Source organism: Myotis daubentonii, chromosome 2 (genome assembly GCF_963259705.1).
Source record: "Myotis daubentonii chromosome 2, mMyoDau2.1, whole genome shotgun sequence".
NCBI classification, from domain to species: Eukaryota; Metazoa; Chordata; class Mammalia; order Chiroptera; family Vespertilionidae; genus Myotis; species Myotis daubentonii.
In genome coordinates, this window is record NC_081841.1 from 183,843,961 (window position 1) to 183,861,088 (window position 17,128).

The 17,128-nt window shown below is 37.1% G+C and overlaps 1 protein-coding gene across 2 annotated transcripts in view; it reads right to left on the reverse strand.

The window, feature by feature from the left end:
• FGF14 (fibroblast growth factor 14) overlaps positions 1 to 17,128 on the reverse strand; it is a 593,464-nt gene that overhangs the window by 129,324 nt on the left and 447,012 nt on the right. For both annotated transcript variants that reach the window (XM_059685059.1, XM_059685060.1), the window contains exons 2-3: positions 7,104 to 7,214; positions 518 to 621 (exon numbers count right to left, since the gene is read on the reverse strand). In XM_059685059.1, coding sequence (XP_059541042.1) covers positions 518 to 621; positions 7,104 to 7,214 — 215 coding nt within the window. The remainder of the gene's footprint in view (positions 1 to 517; positions 622 to 7,103; positions 7,215 to 17,128) is intronic.

The following is a 17,128-nucleotide window of genomic DNA, read 5'->3' on the forward strand; positions in this document are numbered from 1 at the left end:
CACAAAACAAGGAGGCTTGCTTAGAGTTAAAAGCAATATACATTTTGATATGAGATGTTCCCAGTACAATGCTTACATATTTTGAATTCTTATTTTTAAAAGAACTAGTCCCTTTAAATGTTTCTCTTCTCTTTTCAGAATTCACATTAATTCTTTCTCTTTTTATAAAATAATCTTTTACAAGAGGTTCTCAAAGACAAGTACATTTCTAAATAGAAATAAAAAGATTATATTAACATCAACTCTTTCAAAATTGCTCAATTTTCTATAAACTGGGTCACTTTTTAAAATATGCAAATACACAATTTTACAAGGTAATAATGTCATTCTGCTGCTTGATATGCTGATATTAACAAACACTGATGAATAATGAATAAACAGCTCCCACAACACTGCAGCAAAGATAAAAAACAGCAGAAGCAATAGACAGGACTTTCTCATTTTGTTATTGCTGCTATTGCTATTGCTATTTTGCAAACATTGAAAGAAGGACCAAAGACTACAGCATGTTACTTACTGATGGGTAGAGATAACCTTCTCCATTCATGGCTATGTACAACCCTGTCTTCACTCCCTGGATGGCAACAACGCGCAGTCCCACTGGTATGAGGTTGAACAGTGCTGGAAAGATAAACATGGTCTGTCACACATGGGCAGAAAGTAGCAAGGCACTGCCATCACCGACCTCTCATTTATTTTATTTAAGAAACATCATCTTTGTTACAACCTCCTGAGAAGTTCCAATTAACTAACTTTTATTTCTCTTTATAATTAAGAAGTGTCTGCTATGAATAGTATTAGCACTTGAACTTTAGTTTGTAGATCTTAGTAGTCTGCCTATAGCATTTTGAAGAGCTGGTGGGAAAATGAGCAGAATCAAGCCTGTAATTATGCTTCTAGTATCACAGTCTCTGACACCACTTGATACCAAAGTAATCAGCTGTAAAGATTCTCAAAGAGGAGAATTTAAAAAGTCCAAGTTGACTGTTTATCCTGGCCTTTCCTGCAGAAGGTGTGCTTAATCATTGCAATGTAGCACAGCCCAGAGTTAAAAAGGTAATTCCAAAACTCAATTACTGTAGCTGAACCAACATGATAACCCAGCAGAGCCCAGGAAAGATGTGCATCTGATAATGTGCTAAATCTAGAAAGAACTAATGAAACTGAATGCAATGCAAATTTTAGAAAGACAATGCTCTTTATTAGTAGTTCATAAAACCATTAGTGAAAACTAAAATAAAAGAGGAAAAAGTTCTCAATTTTATCCACCTTAGAGAAAAAGAAATCATTTATTACCATGTTTTGTTTCTTCCCTTATCGACAAAGAAGTGTCTTTATATGTTTTTTTACAGAGTGTAGATAGTAATGTTATATTGGTTTTTTAAAAAGTCTTAACATCTCTTTAACACAGTTCCATGCCAGTGTCACATGTTGACTGTTTAGTGGGTTTTCTGGCATCATGTTTAGTAATCATTTGATGATTTGGGAGACTTTATTATAGATACATTTATAAGAGAACTATTAATTATCCACATTGAGTTTGTCTGCTCCCATCCAAGTTCTTTTTAATTTACATGTAATCCAAAGCAATAGAACCAGGCCAGAATAGTCAATAAAAAATTAAAATGTTGAAGTAAATGTATAAAATATTTTCACTTTTTGTTTATCAGCTGTATTACATAAAAGGTAAATAATTTGAAAAATGTGGGGAATTTTGACTTCAACCTATGGGTCTACTCAGTATGTAGATATATATTGTGCTCTATTTAATTTTGAGGCATATTTTTTAATAGGGTAGACAAAGTTACACCTTCTCTTCCAGGTATTACATCCCAATCCCAGTATCCAAAGATGTCTGTGCTACACAACTGATAAAAGGCAGGCGATGCTATAGGTAATTTTCCCTAGAATACTCAGGGGCATATATGATTAGGTAGATCATTAGCTTTCATGATACAAACTAACATTGGGCTATTCAAACTGAGGAATGAGACTTATATTTGCTTATTTCTATTATTTATTATTAAACATGAATGTGGAGTTGGTGAATACTATGTAGCTCTTAGTATTCTTTGTTTGTAGAAGACCATTGGCCATTTTCACTCTTGTCTAGAACATCTGAACTGTTCCGCCTTCCTCATAATTTGAAAGGATGGGCACCAGGATAATTCCTGATTTATGTGCAAAACTTTTTTGGGGAAAACATACTTGTATGCCTGACCATACAAACTAGTCTAACCTAATATATTTAAATACTCTAAGCTTCATATCCCTAATGGTATCTGTAGGTTCCATATATTTGGTATAGACCAGCTGGTATAATTCACGAACTCACCAAAATAAAGGGGTGTGGGAAAAATAAAAATGATAAAGGATAGTCTAAAATGACCATACTAAAATTAACACACTGGGTTTTTCTCCCAGGATTTTGTCTTGGACCTGAATTATAAATACAAGTTATCATGTATGAAATGATAATAAGAAGTGAATCCAATAATCACTGTCATGTGGAAGACCATCCAGAAATGACCATGTTGGATACATGGTGCTAATTAAAGCCACGGGTCTCCACATTAATTGAGACATCATTGTATTTTTTAATTCTTTTAGTATTATACATAATTATAAACCAGTGCCACAAAGTTTAGGGGAGTGAAAATAATGAAGAAGTCCATGCTATTTTGTTTACTCTGTGGAATACTCTATGTCTCCGCAGAGTAGTGATTTTCAACGCTGGCTGTACTTTCCTAGTAAAACTACGACAGCCATGTCCAATCCCAGATAAAATCGGAATCTCAGGAAGTGGGTATAGGGCATAATCCATTTATTTTGAAAGCTCCCCAAAGGACCCTAAGATATAGCCAAGATGAGAAGCGCCATCCTAAGGCTTGTGGGGTGGTGGTAACTGTGAGCTATGGACAATTTTTACATATCAAGGTATTATGTTGAGAATTTCTAAGGTGAGAGGGGTTGGTTTGTGTGAGGTTTTAACATTGCTGTAGTTACTAGCATATTAATATTTCTGTAGTCCTACTCTGCTTGCAGTATCTAGTAGGTCTGGTAACTGGAACAATGGAGTTTGGCAGCATAAAAAAACAACTGCATGGCAGCCCCAAAAGCAAAATGAAGGGAAGAAAACCACTCCCTAATCAAATACCATAGTTCATGGTACTACTACCTACCATAGTTCATAGTTCATGGAGGTAGAAGGGAAGCGCTAAGATTTTTAAGGAAGTGCCCCCTGAAAATTAGTGTGGTCATGAAGCAACCCAAGTGTTCACTTCATCTTGTGAAAGATCCTTCGAGGGCATAAAGAAGTCAGTGATAATCAGTCAAGTTGCTGCAGCATCCTCTCTATTATCAACTTTTTTTTTTCCCCGCCACTTTTTCCTCCCAGAGGTTCCTGGATCTCAGGCTAGAAACCCTGGAACGACATTAGTATCAGCTTCACCTACCTGCTGGCCTTTTTCCTCTTCTTAATTTATCTAAAAACCATGACAAATGCAGCTTAGCAGGGTGGTTCTGACTTTGTCTAGTTCTAAATAATTTCACATTTAAAAGTGGGATATGTGTTGAACTCAAATCACAAAGATTTGAAGGTTTAAGCCTCAGGCTTTTCCTGTTAGTAAATTTGGGTGGCATCAGGGCCACTCTTCGGCTATTTCTCCTTATTTTCCCTAATTATGGATGACTAATCCTTGCTTTGTGTTCAGAGAATTATCATAAAACTGAAACATGTTGGTGAAAAATTATATCACACCCTTCCTCCAACCAAAAGGACAATGCTTTCATCAGGAACTGTCTCTAATACTCACTCTCAGTTAAAGAATACCTTTCTGGACTAACAATTTTCTTAAGATTCATAAGACTACTGCAATGAACCCGAGAAAAGAAAACATCTTCAAATTCATCATTAACAAAACTGTATACTTTAGTTCAAAAGGTGACAGTACACAGAAGTAGAGTTAATTAGCAATTCCTATTGCTTTTGTAAAGCTGCTATAATTCTGCCAAGTTTTATTAAATTTTATAGTTATACAATTTTTATAGCCTTTTGAGGAGAGGACCTGTGTCTCACCCTGCTTTATACTGTTCTGCTACGGCTCTGCAAGTGTTGAAATGGTAACAAAACTAGCCAAATTGGCTTACAGTGCATAAAAATGCAATGTAACTTGTAAGAAAAGAAGCTGCAGACCAGATCTTAGAATAAGAATTTCACTCCCTTGCCCTAACCGGTTTGGCTCAGTGGATAGAGCGTCGGCCTGCGGACTCAAGGGTACCAGGTTCAATTCCGGTCAAGGGCCTGTACCTTGGTTGTGGGCACATCCCCAGTAGGGGGTGTGCAGGAGGCAGCTGGTCAATGTTTCTCTCTTATCGATGTTTCTAACTCTCTTTCCCTCTCCCTTCCTTTCTGTAAAAAATCAATTATATACATATATATAATATATAATATATAATTATATATTTATTATATATTATATATTATATATTATATATTATATATTATATATTATATATTATATATTATATATTATATATTATAATATTATATATTATATATTATATATAAAGAATTTCACTCCCTTGAGTGTGGGCAATGTGATTTAGTTCTGGTTTGCTTTTACACAGGGGTTCCTGTCCCTGCTTCATGCCCAAAACTGTTCATCTGCAGCATTTAAGGGGATAAGAGGTGATCTCAAGAGTTACCAAGAGATTCTGTTCCTTCTAATGCAGTTACACAGTAGGAGGAAAGAAGCCCCATACATTTAGAGAACAGCAAGTCACGTATCTTTTAGTATGTGAGCTTTCCAGTTTAGTGTGTGATATTATTCAGATAACCAGACATAATTATGCATGGATGTATACAATGTCTACATCTGCACTTTACAATTTAGAAAATATTGTGCTACTTCTTCAATTCTGAAGGATTGTGCTTTTAAACGAAGTCTACTTGACCATTCTGAATCTGATATTGATTCTCATCACTAAAAGGAACCAATTCATTTGGCATTATAAAAACCAAAGAAGAAGGTAGGAAAAAATCATAAAACATTCATTTGAAGGAAATTATTTTTCTAAGAATTCCAATTATGCAGCATCTTCTACAGCTATATTTTATTTCCTTTAAAAAAAAAACTTTTGTCATAATAGATGACAACAGCCTCTATTCTGATAAATCAGAGAGTCAGCTCTTATAGTGATCAGAGTTAGGAAAACTAGTTCCTTTGCTCTACTAGACTCTGGTCAAAGGAAATCAGAGAACATTGAAGTCATCAGAACTTATTAATATCAAAAGTTCATGACCCCCATAACTGTGAGACGTAAGAAAAGGGGAACACCTTTTTTGAAATAATTAGCAAGAAGTTAAAGATTTAAAAAAAAAAAAAAAAGAGCAGATGTATGTGTGAACTTGAACCAGGAGAAATTGACATCTTTTACAGGACAAAGATGGTCAAGTACTGATAATTTTAAAACATTCAACTTAATTATAAAAATGCCAAGTAAACAATGACACTGGTCTTTTAATAAAAATGCCTCCTCTTTCTTCTGTCTGAATTAATTTACCTTCTCTTTGCTTAAATCAAAAAAGGAAATAAAAAATAAACCAATGAGCAAATATGATAGGGAAAAGTTAAAAAATATAAAAGGATGATATAATAGATACATAAAGGGAAAACTATTATAAATTGAAAAAGAGTAAAGTGTAGATAAGTCAAAAAGAATTTTAAAGTTAAAAGAAAAATGAAGCAATATCCAAGTTTAAAAAATAAACACAGTGGCTTTAAAATATTGATATTTCACATAGTAATATAAATTGCAAAACTATTCTATTTCATATGATTAGGTGCTATCAGAATCAGTGTTAGTGAAACTGATTACTAGAATTTAAAATTTAAAAAAAATGCCTATAATTGGCTTACATGCATTCAAATCCTTCCTTCTTGGCATTGGAATGAAGTTCAATAAAGAATAAATGAGCCTTGGCCAGAAATCTCAGTGGTTACAGCGTTGGCCCCTGCACTGCAGGGTCCAGGTCAAGGGCATGTACCTGGATTGCAGGTCCAATCCCTGGCCCAGGTCTGAGCGCATGTGGGAGGCAACTTATCGATATCTGTCTCACATTGATGTTTCTCTCCCCCTGCCCCCGCCACCTCCCTCCCTCTCTTCCACTATCTCTAAAAAAAAATCAATGGGAAAAATATCCTTGGGTGAGCACTAATAGTAACAAAAAAAGGATAAATGATAAATGATAAATGGATGAAAAGAATCAGATCCATTCCTGACCCACTGGTAATACATAGTTAAATATTTTTAATAAAATAAGGTTTTCCTTTTCACTAATTTTCCTGAGCAGTACAAAGTATGTCTATTTTACAACTGATGTGCTAAATTAAAAGGAATGAGATGCCCAGGTAAATAGAAAATGGGAAAGAAAAACACACAAAAAATGAATAAGGAGAGACACTAGAATATAAATACCAAGAAAATGATATATAAAAACCAGTAAAATGAAGACAGACATTAATATGATAGAAAGTGTGTGGCTTTTTACTAAAAAATCTTATCACAGACCCAATTCTATATAGTAGTCAAACATCGTATACAATGTATTTAGAGTCACACAGCTTTCAAGTCCTCTCTATAAAGAGATCCTTTCTTGTTGAATGCAAATGTTTAAAAATTAAATTTTTATTATTTAAACCAATTTGTATCCCTCGAGTTTCCAGAATTATCATTAATAAGCTACAGTCCTGATATAAATAACACTTCCAAAGTAAACATGTAACCAACTTCTATTAGAAAGCTCTTATTTGACTTTTATGACAATGAGGTTAAAAGTAATAATAATATGTGAGTTATGACAATTGTTTGAAAAATACTTAAAATATTAACAGGGTTATCTTAAAGTAGCAGGTTTCTTTCATTGCTCTATTAATATTTTCATCCATGTGGTCCAAGTAAAATTGTAAATGTTATTCTAGCTGTAACACTAAAAATGAGCCAACATAACCAAATAATTGCAAATGTATTATTTAAAAAGTCAGCAGCGTGTCTTCTACCAACTGTGTTAACATAACTGGTGTTCTGAAGTTGTCACTTACTAGAATTAGTGCTGTCATCCTTGGTTCCATCGAGAGCTCCATCGGGGTGCATTTGCAAGTAGTAGCCTTGCCTGCAATATAACCTGGTCACTATACCCTTGAGCTGGGGATCTGAAAGGCAAACACAGTTATCATGAGCCTCACACTGTATCACAATAGAATTTCGTTTTGTTGTTGTTTTTTTCTTTATTTTTAAGAAACAAGAGGGCATTTTAGAGAAGTAGCATCTTATATTTTGTGAGTCCCAGATTTCTCTGTATTTGTGAAACCTGGAGTATGCTAAGCACAGAAGGTAAAGAGAACATTGTTGTAAGCTGCATTTGTCAGCGGCAGAAAATGGGTCATTTTATAAGACAAATATGCGTGCATTTAAATTATTAGTTAAAATGATTAAACTACTTAATCTATGAGTTTAGCTGTTAGATGAGTCCTAAAATAATCTAATAGTTTAAGCTAATATCATTCCGGATGTCAATACAAGAGTTTTATAAAGTTCTGACTCAGACAAACCATGTTAAAGCCCTATGAGTGGATTTTAAAACTTAATTTAACAAGTAATCCCCAAGCGTGAAAAACCTGCATTTTAAAAAAGAAATCATACTGGCCCTGGCCAGGTAGTTCAGTTGGTTAGAGCATCTTAACCAGACATCAAGGTTGCCTATTCAATCCCTGGTCAAGACACACAAGCGTCAACCAGAGGATACAAACATTAGAAGAGCAACAAATCAGTGTCTGTCTCTGTCTCTGTCTCTGTCTCTCTCTCTCTCTCTCTCTCTCTCTCTCTCTCTCTCTCTTTTTCTCCCTTCCTGTCTTTCTCTAAAATCAACAAATAATTAAAAAATTAAAACAACAAAAAAAATATACAAACACTTTAATGCACATTATTAGAAAAAGCCCCAATATGGGGAATGTTGCCTTGATGTCTAAAGGGTCACTCTAACTTGCATGGAGGGATCTTTGGTTCTTATGCAGGATCCAGAGGAAAATGAGAAAACTGGCTTCTGAACTCAGGGTGAGACCAAACAACAAGTCTATGCTATGAGGTCAGCTCTGGCCACAATCTAGATAAACCAGACAAATTTCATAGATAACCCTACTCATTTATAGAACTAAGGAGGAGAGTAAAATTATCAAATATGGATTATGGTTCTCAGCCAAAGGTCTTGAGGTAGAGGACAATGGAAGTTTATTAAAATAAAAATATAACTTATATAGGAACACACTTCTCATGTAATGATTCAATGAAAACAGGACCACTCTAGTGATCAGTGCTTCACAAACAGCCAGTTGTATCTTTGAAAATAAATATTGGCCAGTGGCTTTTCAAAAGCCATGCCCATATCAGAACTAGATTTGATGTGGTCTATCACAATCCTCACCATCTCCACAATTGCTGAAGGGACATGCACATCTGATCATGCTATCAACGCAAGAGGATGTCCCAGAACAATGAAGCCTCGCACCTTGTAATCAATAGAAAAATTGTGGTCGCCATCCCAACTCAAGTCCCCTCCCACTGGAGTGGTGAACACGCAGATGATCTAAAATAGTGCACCTGAAACCTATGTCATTTTATTAACCAATGTCATCCCACTAAATTCAATAAAAATAAAAAAATATTCCTTGCTATAGTATTGGTTTATTTTTAAAAAAGAAAAAAATGTGGATTTGCAAAAAGGTGAACACAGTACACATACATGCAAAAACAAAAACAGAAAAAGATGTTCAAAAGTAGAATATTCTTAGCCTTTTGTTTAGTCCTCAAGAAATTAAAAATGCCAGTATCTGTTTAAATGTACATCTGATAAAACTAATAACTTGAAAAATGACTCCATGGTACACAGATTTTCTTCAAAGTTAGCATAATGTTATAGAAAACCTGAAACATAATGTATGAACGCCACAGCACCACATCAGTGTGATTAAACGGATTAGAATATAAATGTTTTCAGAAGGCTAGGATTTTAAAAAGAAACATCTAAGTGATTATTAGATCGTGCTATGTAGGTGCCTTCTTCTGTAGTATATCACTTTAAAAATCACATCACTCTAAGATATGCATTAGTGGGGGAAAAACGACTCTTGCACCTTAGTCTGCCCATCACTCAGTAGGACTTGGCTGGGCAATCAGCCCTCTAAGTACTGAGGACTTCTTTTCTTAGGTTTGCTGCAGCAGATTTCTGCTCATCACTGACAACAGCAGCATAGAAAAGAAGAGAACAAAAGTAAAAAGGCAGCGAAGGGGAGGCAAATTCTTAGTTGCTATGAAAACAAAGAATTTTAAAGATTGGCATTTTTTCTCTAAAATGTTTATGTTCTGAATCACTTATTTTAAATAATCGCATATTTTAGCTCCTAAATCTTCTGAACTTGAATTAACTAGGTCAGCCAAGGCAGTGCGAAGGCACAAGCGCCCTCACACTTGCACGAAGAGAGCCCTACTTTTATGATTTTTCTATTATCAGAAAAGAAAAGAGATAACAAGTATTGATGGGAATGTAGAGAAAAGGGAACCTTCATGCACTGCTGGTGGAAATGTAAATCGGTGCAGCGACTTGGGAAAAAAAGGTTCCCCCCAAAATTAAAAAGTGAACTACCATATGATCTAGCAATGCCACTTCAGGGTACACATCTGAAGGAAATGAAATCAGGATCTCAAAGAGATATCTGCATCCCCATCTCAGGGATTGCATCATCGTTCACAGTAAGCAAGATATGGAAACAACTTGTGACCATCAACCAGTAAGTAAATAAAGAACATGGAAATATTACAATGAAATATTATTGCGCTTTAAAAAGAAGGAAATCATGCCATTTGTGACAACACGGATGAACCCGGAGGACATCGTGCTTAGAGAGCCCTGCTTGACCTCACTTTATTTCTGATAAGGAAGTGTGAGAAAAACATGGAATTGTGGTGTTGAGTTCTCATTGAACTCCAAAGAAACAAAATCAAATTGAGTTCTATTTATCTAGTTTCACATTATCTGATATTTTCTTTTTAGAAACCATAACAACATTGTGTTCTTCTCAGGTGCCAGGCACTGCTCCAAGTACATCACAGGACTAACTCATTGCTTCCTCACCACAAGTTATTTAATAGGAAGCCCTTTCTGACGAAGAGGAAGTGGAGACACAGGGCTAGGAAGTAACTTGACGAAGAGCTCATAACTAACGAGTGCAAAGCTGGCTTTTAACATGTTCCTGCCCACTTCCCTCCTACCTTATGTGGCTTCTATAAAATGAAGAATCAGCCATAACCGGTTTGGCTCAGTGCATAGAGTGTCAGCCTGTGGACTGACGGGTCCTGGGTTCGATTCCGGTCAAGGGCATGTACCTTGGTTGCCGCCACATCCCCAGTGGGAGGTGTGCAGGAGGCAGCTGATCGATGTTTCTCTCGCATAGATGTTTCTGACTATCTCTCTCCCTTCCTCTATGTAAAAAATCAATAAAATATATTTTTTTTAAAAAAGAATCAAATTGAACCATCTTAAAAACCAAAAATAAAACGGAAACCGATCTGGTTTGTTTTCTGAACTAAGGAGTTTAAAGATCAACCACATTTGTATCTAAATGCAAATCTGCAGCCAAATCTGTGCTATAAAGCAATGACATGAAGTTAGAAAGAATCAAAGTTCTTGAACATCTATTCTACAATCTAACCCACGTTGCCACTGGCTGCATTTCCAATAAATCTCTCTACCCATGCGATTTAATACTGTAAATTTAAACCTCCTCCAGTATCACCTTCACCAACTCCATCCAAAAGGTATTTCTACCCCTGACATGACTACTTATATTAACAGTATCTGCCCCCTAAAGATCAACTCCATGCTTGACTTTAAAAATATATATTTTTATTGATTTCAGAGAGGAAGGGAGAGGGAAAGAGAGAGACTGAGAAGCATCAATGATGAGAGAGAACCACTGATTGGCTGCCTCCTGCATGCCTGACCTCCTGGTTCATAGGTCGAGGCTCAACCACCAAGCCATGCAGGCTGGGCAATGCTTGCTTTTTGATTTTTTTTTTCCAATGAGTTGCGTAATACCTACAGATACTGTCTTCCCGAGCTCCTTCATTCTTTTTCCATTTTCACAGCTAGCAGCAGCTAAGCCCCTCGGGGCCTCTCCTAGGTGGTCTTTCTGTTTGTACTGTGCCTGTTCTAATCCCTCCGATCCTGAAACACAGCAACTTTTTGCTGGCGGCTCAATTACTCAAACACCCTGCAGCCATGGGGCCTGTCTCATCTGCCTGGCCTTGTTTTCCACTGCTCCCACGCAGTGCCCTGTTTGTAGCCCAACCTGGGTCACTGTGGACTGCCTGCAAACATTCATCCTGTTCCTTCAACCTTACCTGTCGCAAACACGCCTACCAGTATAAAGCCGCCCCTGGAACATCTGTGTGCGTACACCCACGTGCACACACGCATCCTTGCATAGTTCACTCCTTTTCCTCCTTGCCAAGATCGGCTCCATAGCACTTCCTCTGGGCACTTTCCTAACACCTCAGACAAAGCCAGATTCCTCCTTGAATGCTTTTATGGCAGCATATTTCATGGGTGTAACTTATTTTTTAAGCATCAAAATTATTTTTCGTTTATATGAGCAAAAGTTTTGGTTTTTTTGGTATGACATAGAAAAACATTCAAGTTATTTGAAAATGCCGGGCAAACACTGGATGTTCAGTATGATCCATATTTTTAAACAAATATATTGTGTAACCCAAGTTTCCTACTCCTCTTATCTCTTTTATTTGATTTTATTTTTTATTTAAATTAAAAAATTTCCATCACTATTTATCCCCTCTATGCCTTCCTCTATCTCCCCCCCAACCCCTTCCCAATCCTCCAATCACACACTGTTTCCATGAGTTCGTTCTCTCTCTCTCTCTCTCTCTCTCTCTCTCTCTCTCTCTCTCTCTCTCTCTCTCTTGCTTAATCTCACCCCACAACAACCTCCCCACCCCACCAGAGATGTCTGCCTGCTCTCTATCTATGAGTCTGTCTATATTTTACTTAGTAGTGCTGATATGTCTCCTTGGGCAAGGAAAACAAAAGAAAAAATAAATAAATGGGACTACATCCATCTAAAGAGATTTTACACAGCAAAGGAAACCACCAAAAAAATTTAAAAAGAGAGCTCACTGAATGGGAGAACATATTGGCCAATAATACATCTTGATAAGGGGTTAATGTCCAAAATTTATAAAGAACTTCTAAAAATCAACACAAACCCCCCCCCCAAACAATTCAATTAAAAAATGGGCAAAATATCTGAATAGAAACTTCTCCAAAGAGGACACACAGATGGGCAATAAACATATGAAAAGATGCTCAATGTCACTAATCATCATAGAAATGTAAATTAAGACCACAGTGAGATATCAGCTGTCAGAATGACTATCATCAATAAATCAACAAACAACAAGTGTTGGGGAGGATGTGGAGAAAAGGGAACCCTTGTGCCCTGAAAATGCAGACTGGTGCAGCCATTGTGGAAAGCAGTGTGCAGTTACCTCAAAAAAAAAAAATGGTACTGACTTATGACCCAGTAATTCCACTTCTGGAAATTTATTTGAAGAAACCCGAAACACGAATTCAAAGAATATATTCACCCCTATGTTCACTGTAGCATTATTTACAATAGCCACGATTTGTCCATCAGTAGATGAGTGGATAAAAAAATCTGTGGTATTACATAATGGGATTCTACTTAGCCATAAAAGCAAGAAAAGTTCACCCTTTGTGACAGCATGAATGGACCTGGAGAACGTTATGCTAAATGAAAGAAGCCAGTCAGAGAAAGACAAGTACCATATGATTTCACTTATACGTGAAATCCAATGAACAAAATTATTTCACGTTGAAATTTTTTTTAATACATTACAAGATATAGAAAACAATGAAACCAACATCCATATACCCACCACTGAGATTAAACAGACGCTAATATTTTGCGTTGAATTCATGGTTTTAATTCCACATTTATTTTTGCAATTATACGATGCATGTCTGTCTCCAAATCGGACTGCAAGTTTCAAGAAGAAAAGTGAAATGTATGTTATCGCTCACCGTTACATCTTCAGGGTCTAGATAAATAGGAGCGATGCAATATATATTTTCTACATGAATTCTGATGAGGTAATTTGTAATTTCATATATTGCTGGTACAAGTAAAAATTAGAACAACATAAAAAGCAAGATGGTGATCACAAAAAAAGCCTTAAAAATGTTCACGATTTGTCATGGCCTGGTAGCTCAGTTAGTTAGACCAACATCATGATATGCCAAGGTTGCGGGTTCTATATCTGGTCAGGGCACATATAAGAAACAACCAATGAATGCATAAATAAGTGGAGTAACAAATTAATGTTTCTCTCTTTCTTCCTTTCTCAGACACTCTAAAATCAATTAATCAATAAAAAATGTTCACAATTGTACTTCCCAGACTTATTTTAAATTAAATTTTCAGTGTTAAAAAGTTTTGTGTGATAATATACATATATATAACATGAACATGATTATTTAAAAATTACTATCCATAAATAAAAATACATCGGAGAGAAAATACGAAAATGTTCAATATAACGGTATTTTGATAGTTACTGAAACATTTACTTTTCAATAATTTACTATTTGCAAAATTTTTTTAAAATTTATTTTTTATTGATTAAGATATTACATGTGTGTCCTTATCCCCACGTTACCCCCTACCCCACACCCCCCCCCCGGCTCATGCCCTCACCACCCCGTTGTCCCTGTTCATTGGTTAGACCTATATGCTTGCATGTAAGTCCTTTGGTTGATCTCTCCCCCTTACCTCCACCCTCCCCTACCTTCCCTCCAAGGCCCTACAGTCCAATCAATGCCTCTCTGTCTCTGGATCAGTCCTTGTTCATCAGTTTATGTTGTCCATTATATTCCACAAATGAGTGAGATCATGTGGTATTTATCCTTCTCTGGCTGGCTTATTTCACTTAGCATAATGCTCTCTAGTTCCATCCATGCTGTGGCAAATGGTAAGAGTTCCCTTTTCTTCTTCCTCTTCTTAAAGAATACCTTTCAGCATTTCATATAATGCTGGCTTGGTGGTGATGAACTCCTTTAGCTTTTGCTTATCTGTGAAGCTCTTTATATGACCTTCAATTCTGAATGATAGCTTTGCTGGATAAAGTAATCTTGGTTGTAGGTTCTTGCTATTCATCACTTTGAATATTTCTTGCCACTCTCTTCTGGCCTGCATGGTTTCTGTTGAGAAATCAGCTGACAGTCGTATGGGTACTCTCTTGTAGGTAACTGACTTTTTTTCTCTTGCTGCTTTTAAGATTCTCTCTTTGTCTTTTGCTCTTGGCATTCTAATTATGATGTGTCTTGGTGTGATCCTCTTTGGATTCCTTTTGTTTGGGGTTCTCTGCGCTTCCTGGACTTGTAAGTCTATTTCTTTTACCAAGTAGGGGAAGTTTTCTGTCATTATTTCTTCAAATAGGTTTTCAATATCTTGCCCAGTCTCTTCTTCTGGCACCCCTATAATTCTGATGTTGGTACGCTTGAAGTTGTCCCAGAGGCTCCTTACACTATCTTCATATTTTTGGATTCTTTTTGCTTTTTTGGTTGTTTCTTCGTATTTCAAATCTTTGACTTGATTCTTGGGATCCTCTTGTCTGCTGTTGGATCTCTGTATATTATTCTTTATTTCAGTAAGTGTATGCTTAATTTCTAGTTGGTCTTTTTTCATATCCTCCAGGGTCTCACTAAATTTATCAGCGGTTTCCAGAAAATTCTTGAAAAACCTTATAAACATGGTTTTGAACTTTATATCCAGTCGTTTTCTTTCCTCCATTTCTGTCATTTGTGACCTGTTTCTTTGTCTCCGCATTTTTTATGCTTCCCTGTGTTGGTAGAGAGGTTTTGTGTGCTAGGTGTCCTATAGGGCCCAGTGGCTCAGCCTCCCCAATTACCTGAGGTGGACACTCTTGGTGCAGCCCCTTGTGGGCTTTGTGCACAGTCTTGTTGTAGTTATGCCTTGATTGTTGTAGGCATCACTGGGAGGAATTGACCTCCAGGCTAGTTGGCTGTGAGAATCAGCTGTGTCTGCAGTGGGAGAACTTCTGTGCTGAAGACACCCTTCTGGGGCAAGACTTGCTTCACTGGGGCTTTGGTGCTCACTGAGTGTGCCCCCTGAGTGTGTCCCTTATGGATCTGAGGAGTTGTAATCTGGATGGTCCCACTCTGACCACTGGGTACACTGGCTCTTGGATCTAAGAAGGTGCTAATTTAGCCTCTGCCTGAGGTTACCCAGCAGGAGCTACGAAGAGATCTGCAGATTCCCCTTCCTTTTTTGGGGGTTTGGAGGTGCCCAGATGAGGCCCAGCTGTGAAGCAATGCAAGCTGCTGTGGGTCCTTGGCCTTCTCTTGGAAGTCCTGGGTCTGTCTGGCCCAGCTGCAATTTGTTAGGTAATTTTCAGGTTGCAAAGGGTCAGGGCATTCATATGCAAAAGCCTCTGCCACAGCCTGAGTGGGGCGGGATCTCAGGGAATCAAAGGGCAGAGCAAGCAGCTATGGTTGATCTTCAGCCCTGCCCTAAGAGGCCGCGCATCTCAGTGTCCCGGTAATTGTTGCAAGCACCTCTGAGGGAAAGCCGCCCCAAGTTCCAAGTTCTGCCTGCTGCCAGACAGTCCAGTTTCTCCCTATATGAGCCCTGGATCCCCAGAGACTTCCCAGAACCGGAGTTCAGAGCAGTCGGGAGCTTGTGACTCCCTCCGATTCAAAAAGACAGCCGCGTCCTCAGGTACCAGCCCCTTTCCGCACGCTCGAGCCTCTGAGCCTCCATACCTCTGCACTTTACTTCCGCAGCTCCTCTGAGTCTCAGTGTGCTTTTCTCTTTTCTTCTAGTTGTAGAATTTCCACTCAGCCAGCCTTCCTATAGTTCTGGATGATGTCCGTTTTGTCTTTTCATTGTATTTTTGAAGTTGTGGAAGGCAGCAATTTCCGGTGCTTACCTATGCCGCCATCTTGGTTTCTCCCACAAAATTTCTTATAATAATGGCATGATACATTTATAATGAAAATACAGAAATTTTAATAAAAATGTATCATTGCCTCCTGACTGGTGTAGCTCTGTAGTTGAGTGTTGACTTGTGAACCAAGAGGTCACCAGTTCAATTCCCAGTTGGGCATATGCCCGGGTTACAGGCTTGATCCCCAGTGTGGGACGTGAAAGAGGCAGCCAATCAGTGATATTTCTCTCTCATCATGGATGTTTCTATCTCTCTCTCCCTCTCCCTTCCTTTCTTTCTAAAAATCAATAAAAATATATTTTGCAAAATTTATTAATGCCTTTTGCCAAGAAATGAGTAAAAATATAACTTCATACATACTTGAAAATAATATTGCACACATATATGCAAATAACCTAAATGTAAACACAGTGTAGATTAACTTGTTGCCCTCAATTTTTAAAAATTAAATTTATTAGTTTCTTTTTGTGCATAGTCACAATCCATGAAACCTTCACTATGATACTTTATTATTTATAAAACTGACCATTATGCAATGTGACTGTTTATACTTGAAGGGCATTCTTTCAAATAAGTAAAATAAAAGGAAAAGAAAACTTTCCCCCAAGGTAAAAAGTATGCAACCAAATAAACATAGCAAAAAATAAAACAAAAAAAAACTATTTTACTGAGAAAACAACTACATCAGTTATGTGCCGTCAGGCAAAGCAAACATATTACAAAACTTCTAAATCTACTGTGTATAGCACTTCATTTTTGCACTTAACTTCCGTCTAACATGTGCTGGACAGCTCACTTCCATATATTATTTCCTGACTCTAGAAAAGTTGAAAAAAAGGGACTAAGAAAATATCACACAAATGTCAGTGGACAGGAACTAGACTGGGCAGTTGCAATAATAGCACATGTCTCCAAAACAATAGCAACCCCTTGCGTTGTGTGAAGACCCAGGACTAGAACCTTCCTGTGCATTTAGTATCTCCAAAAATAAAACATGTTAGCTTTGCTA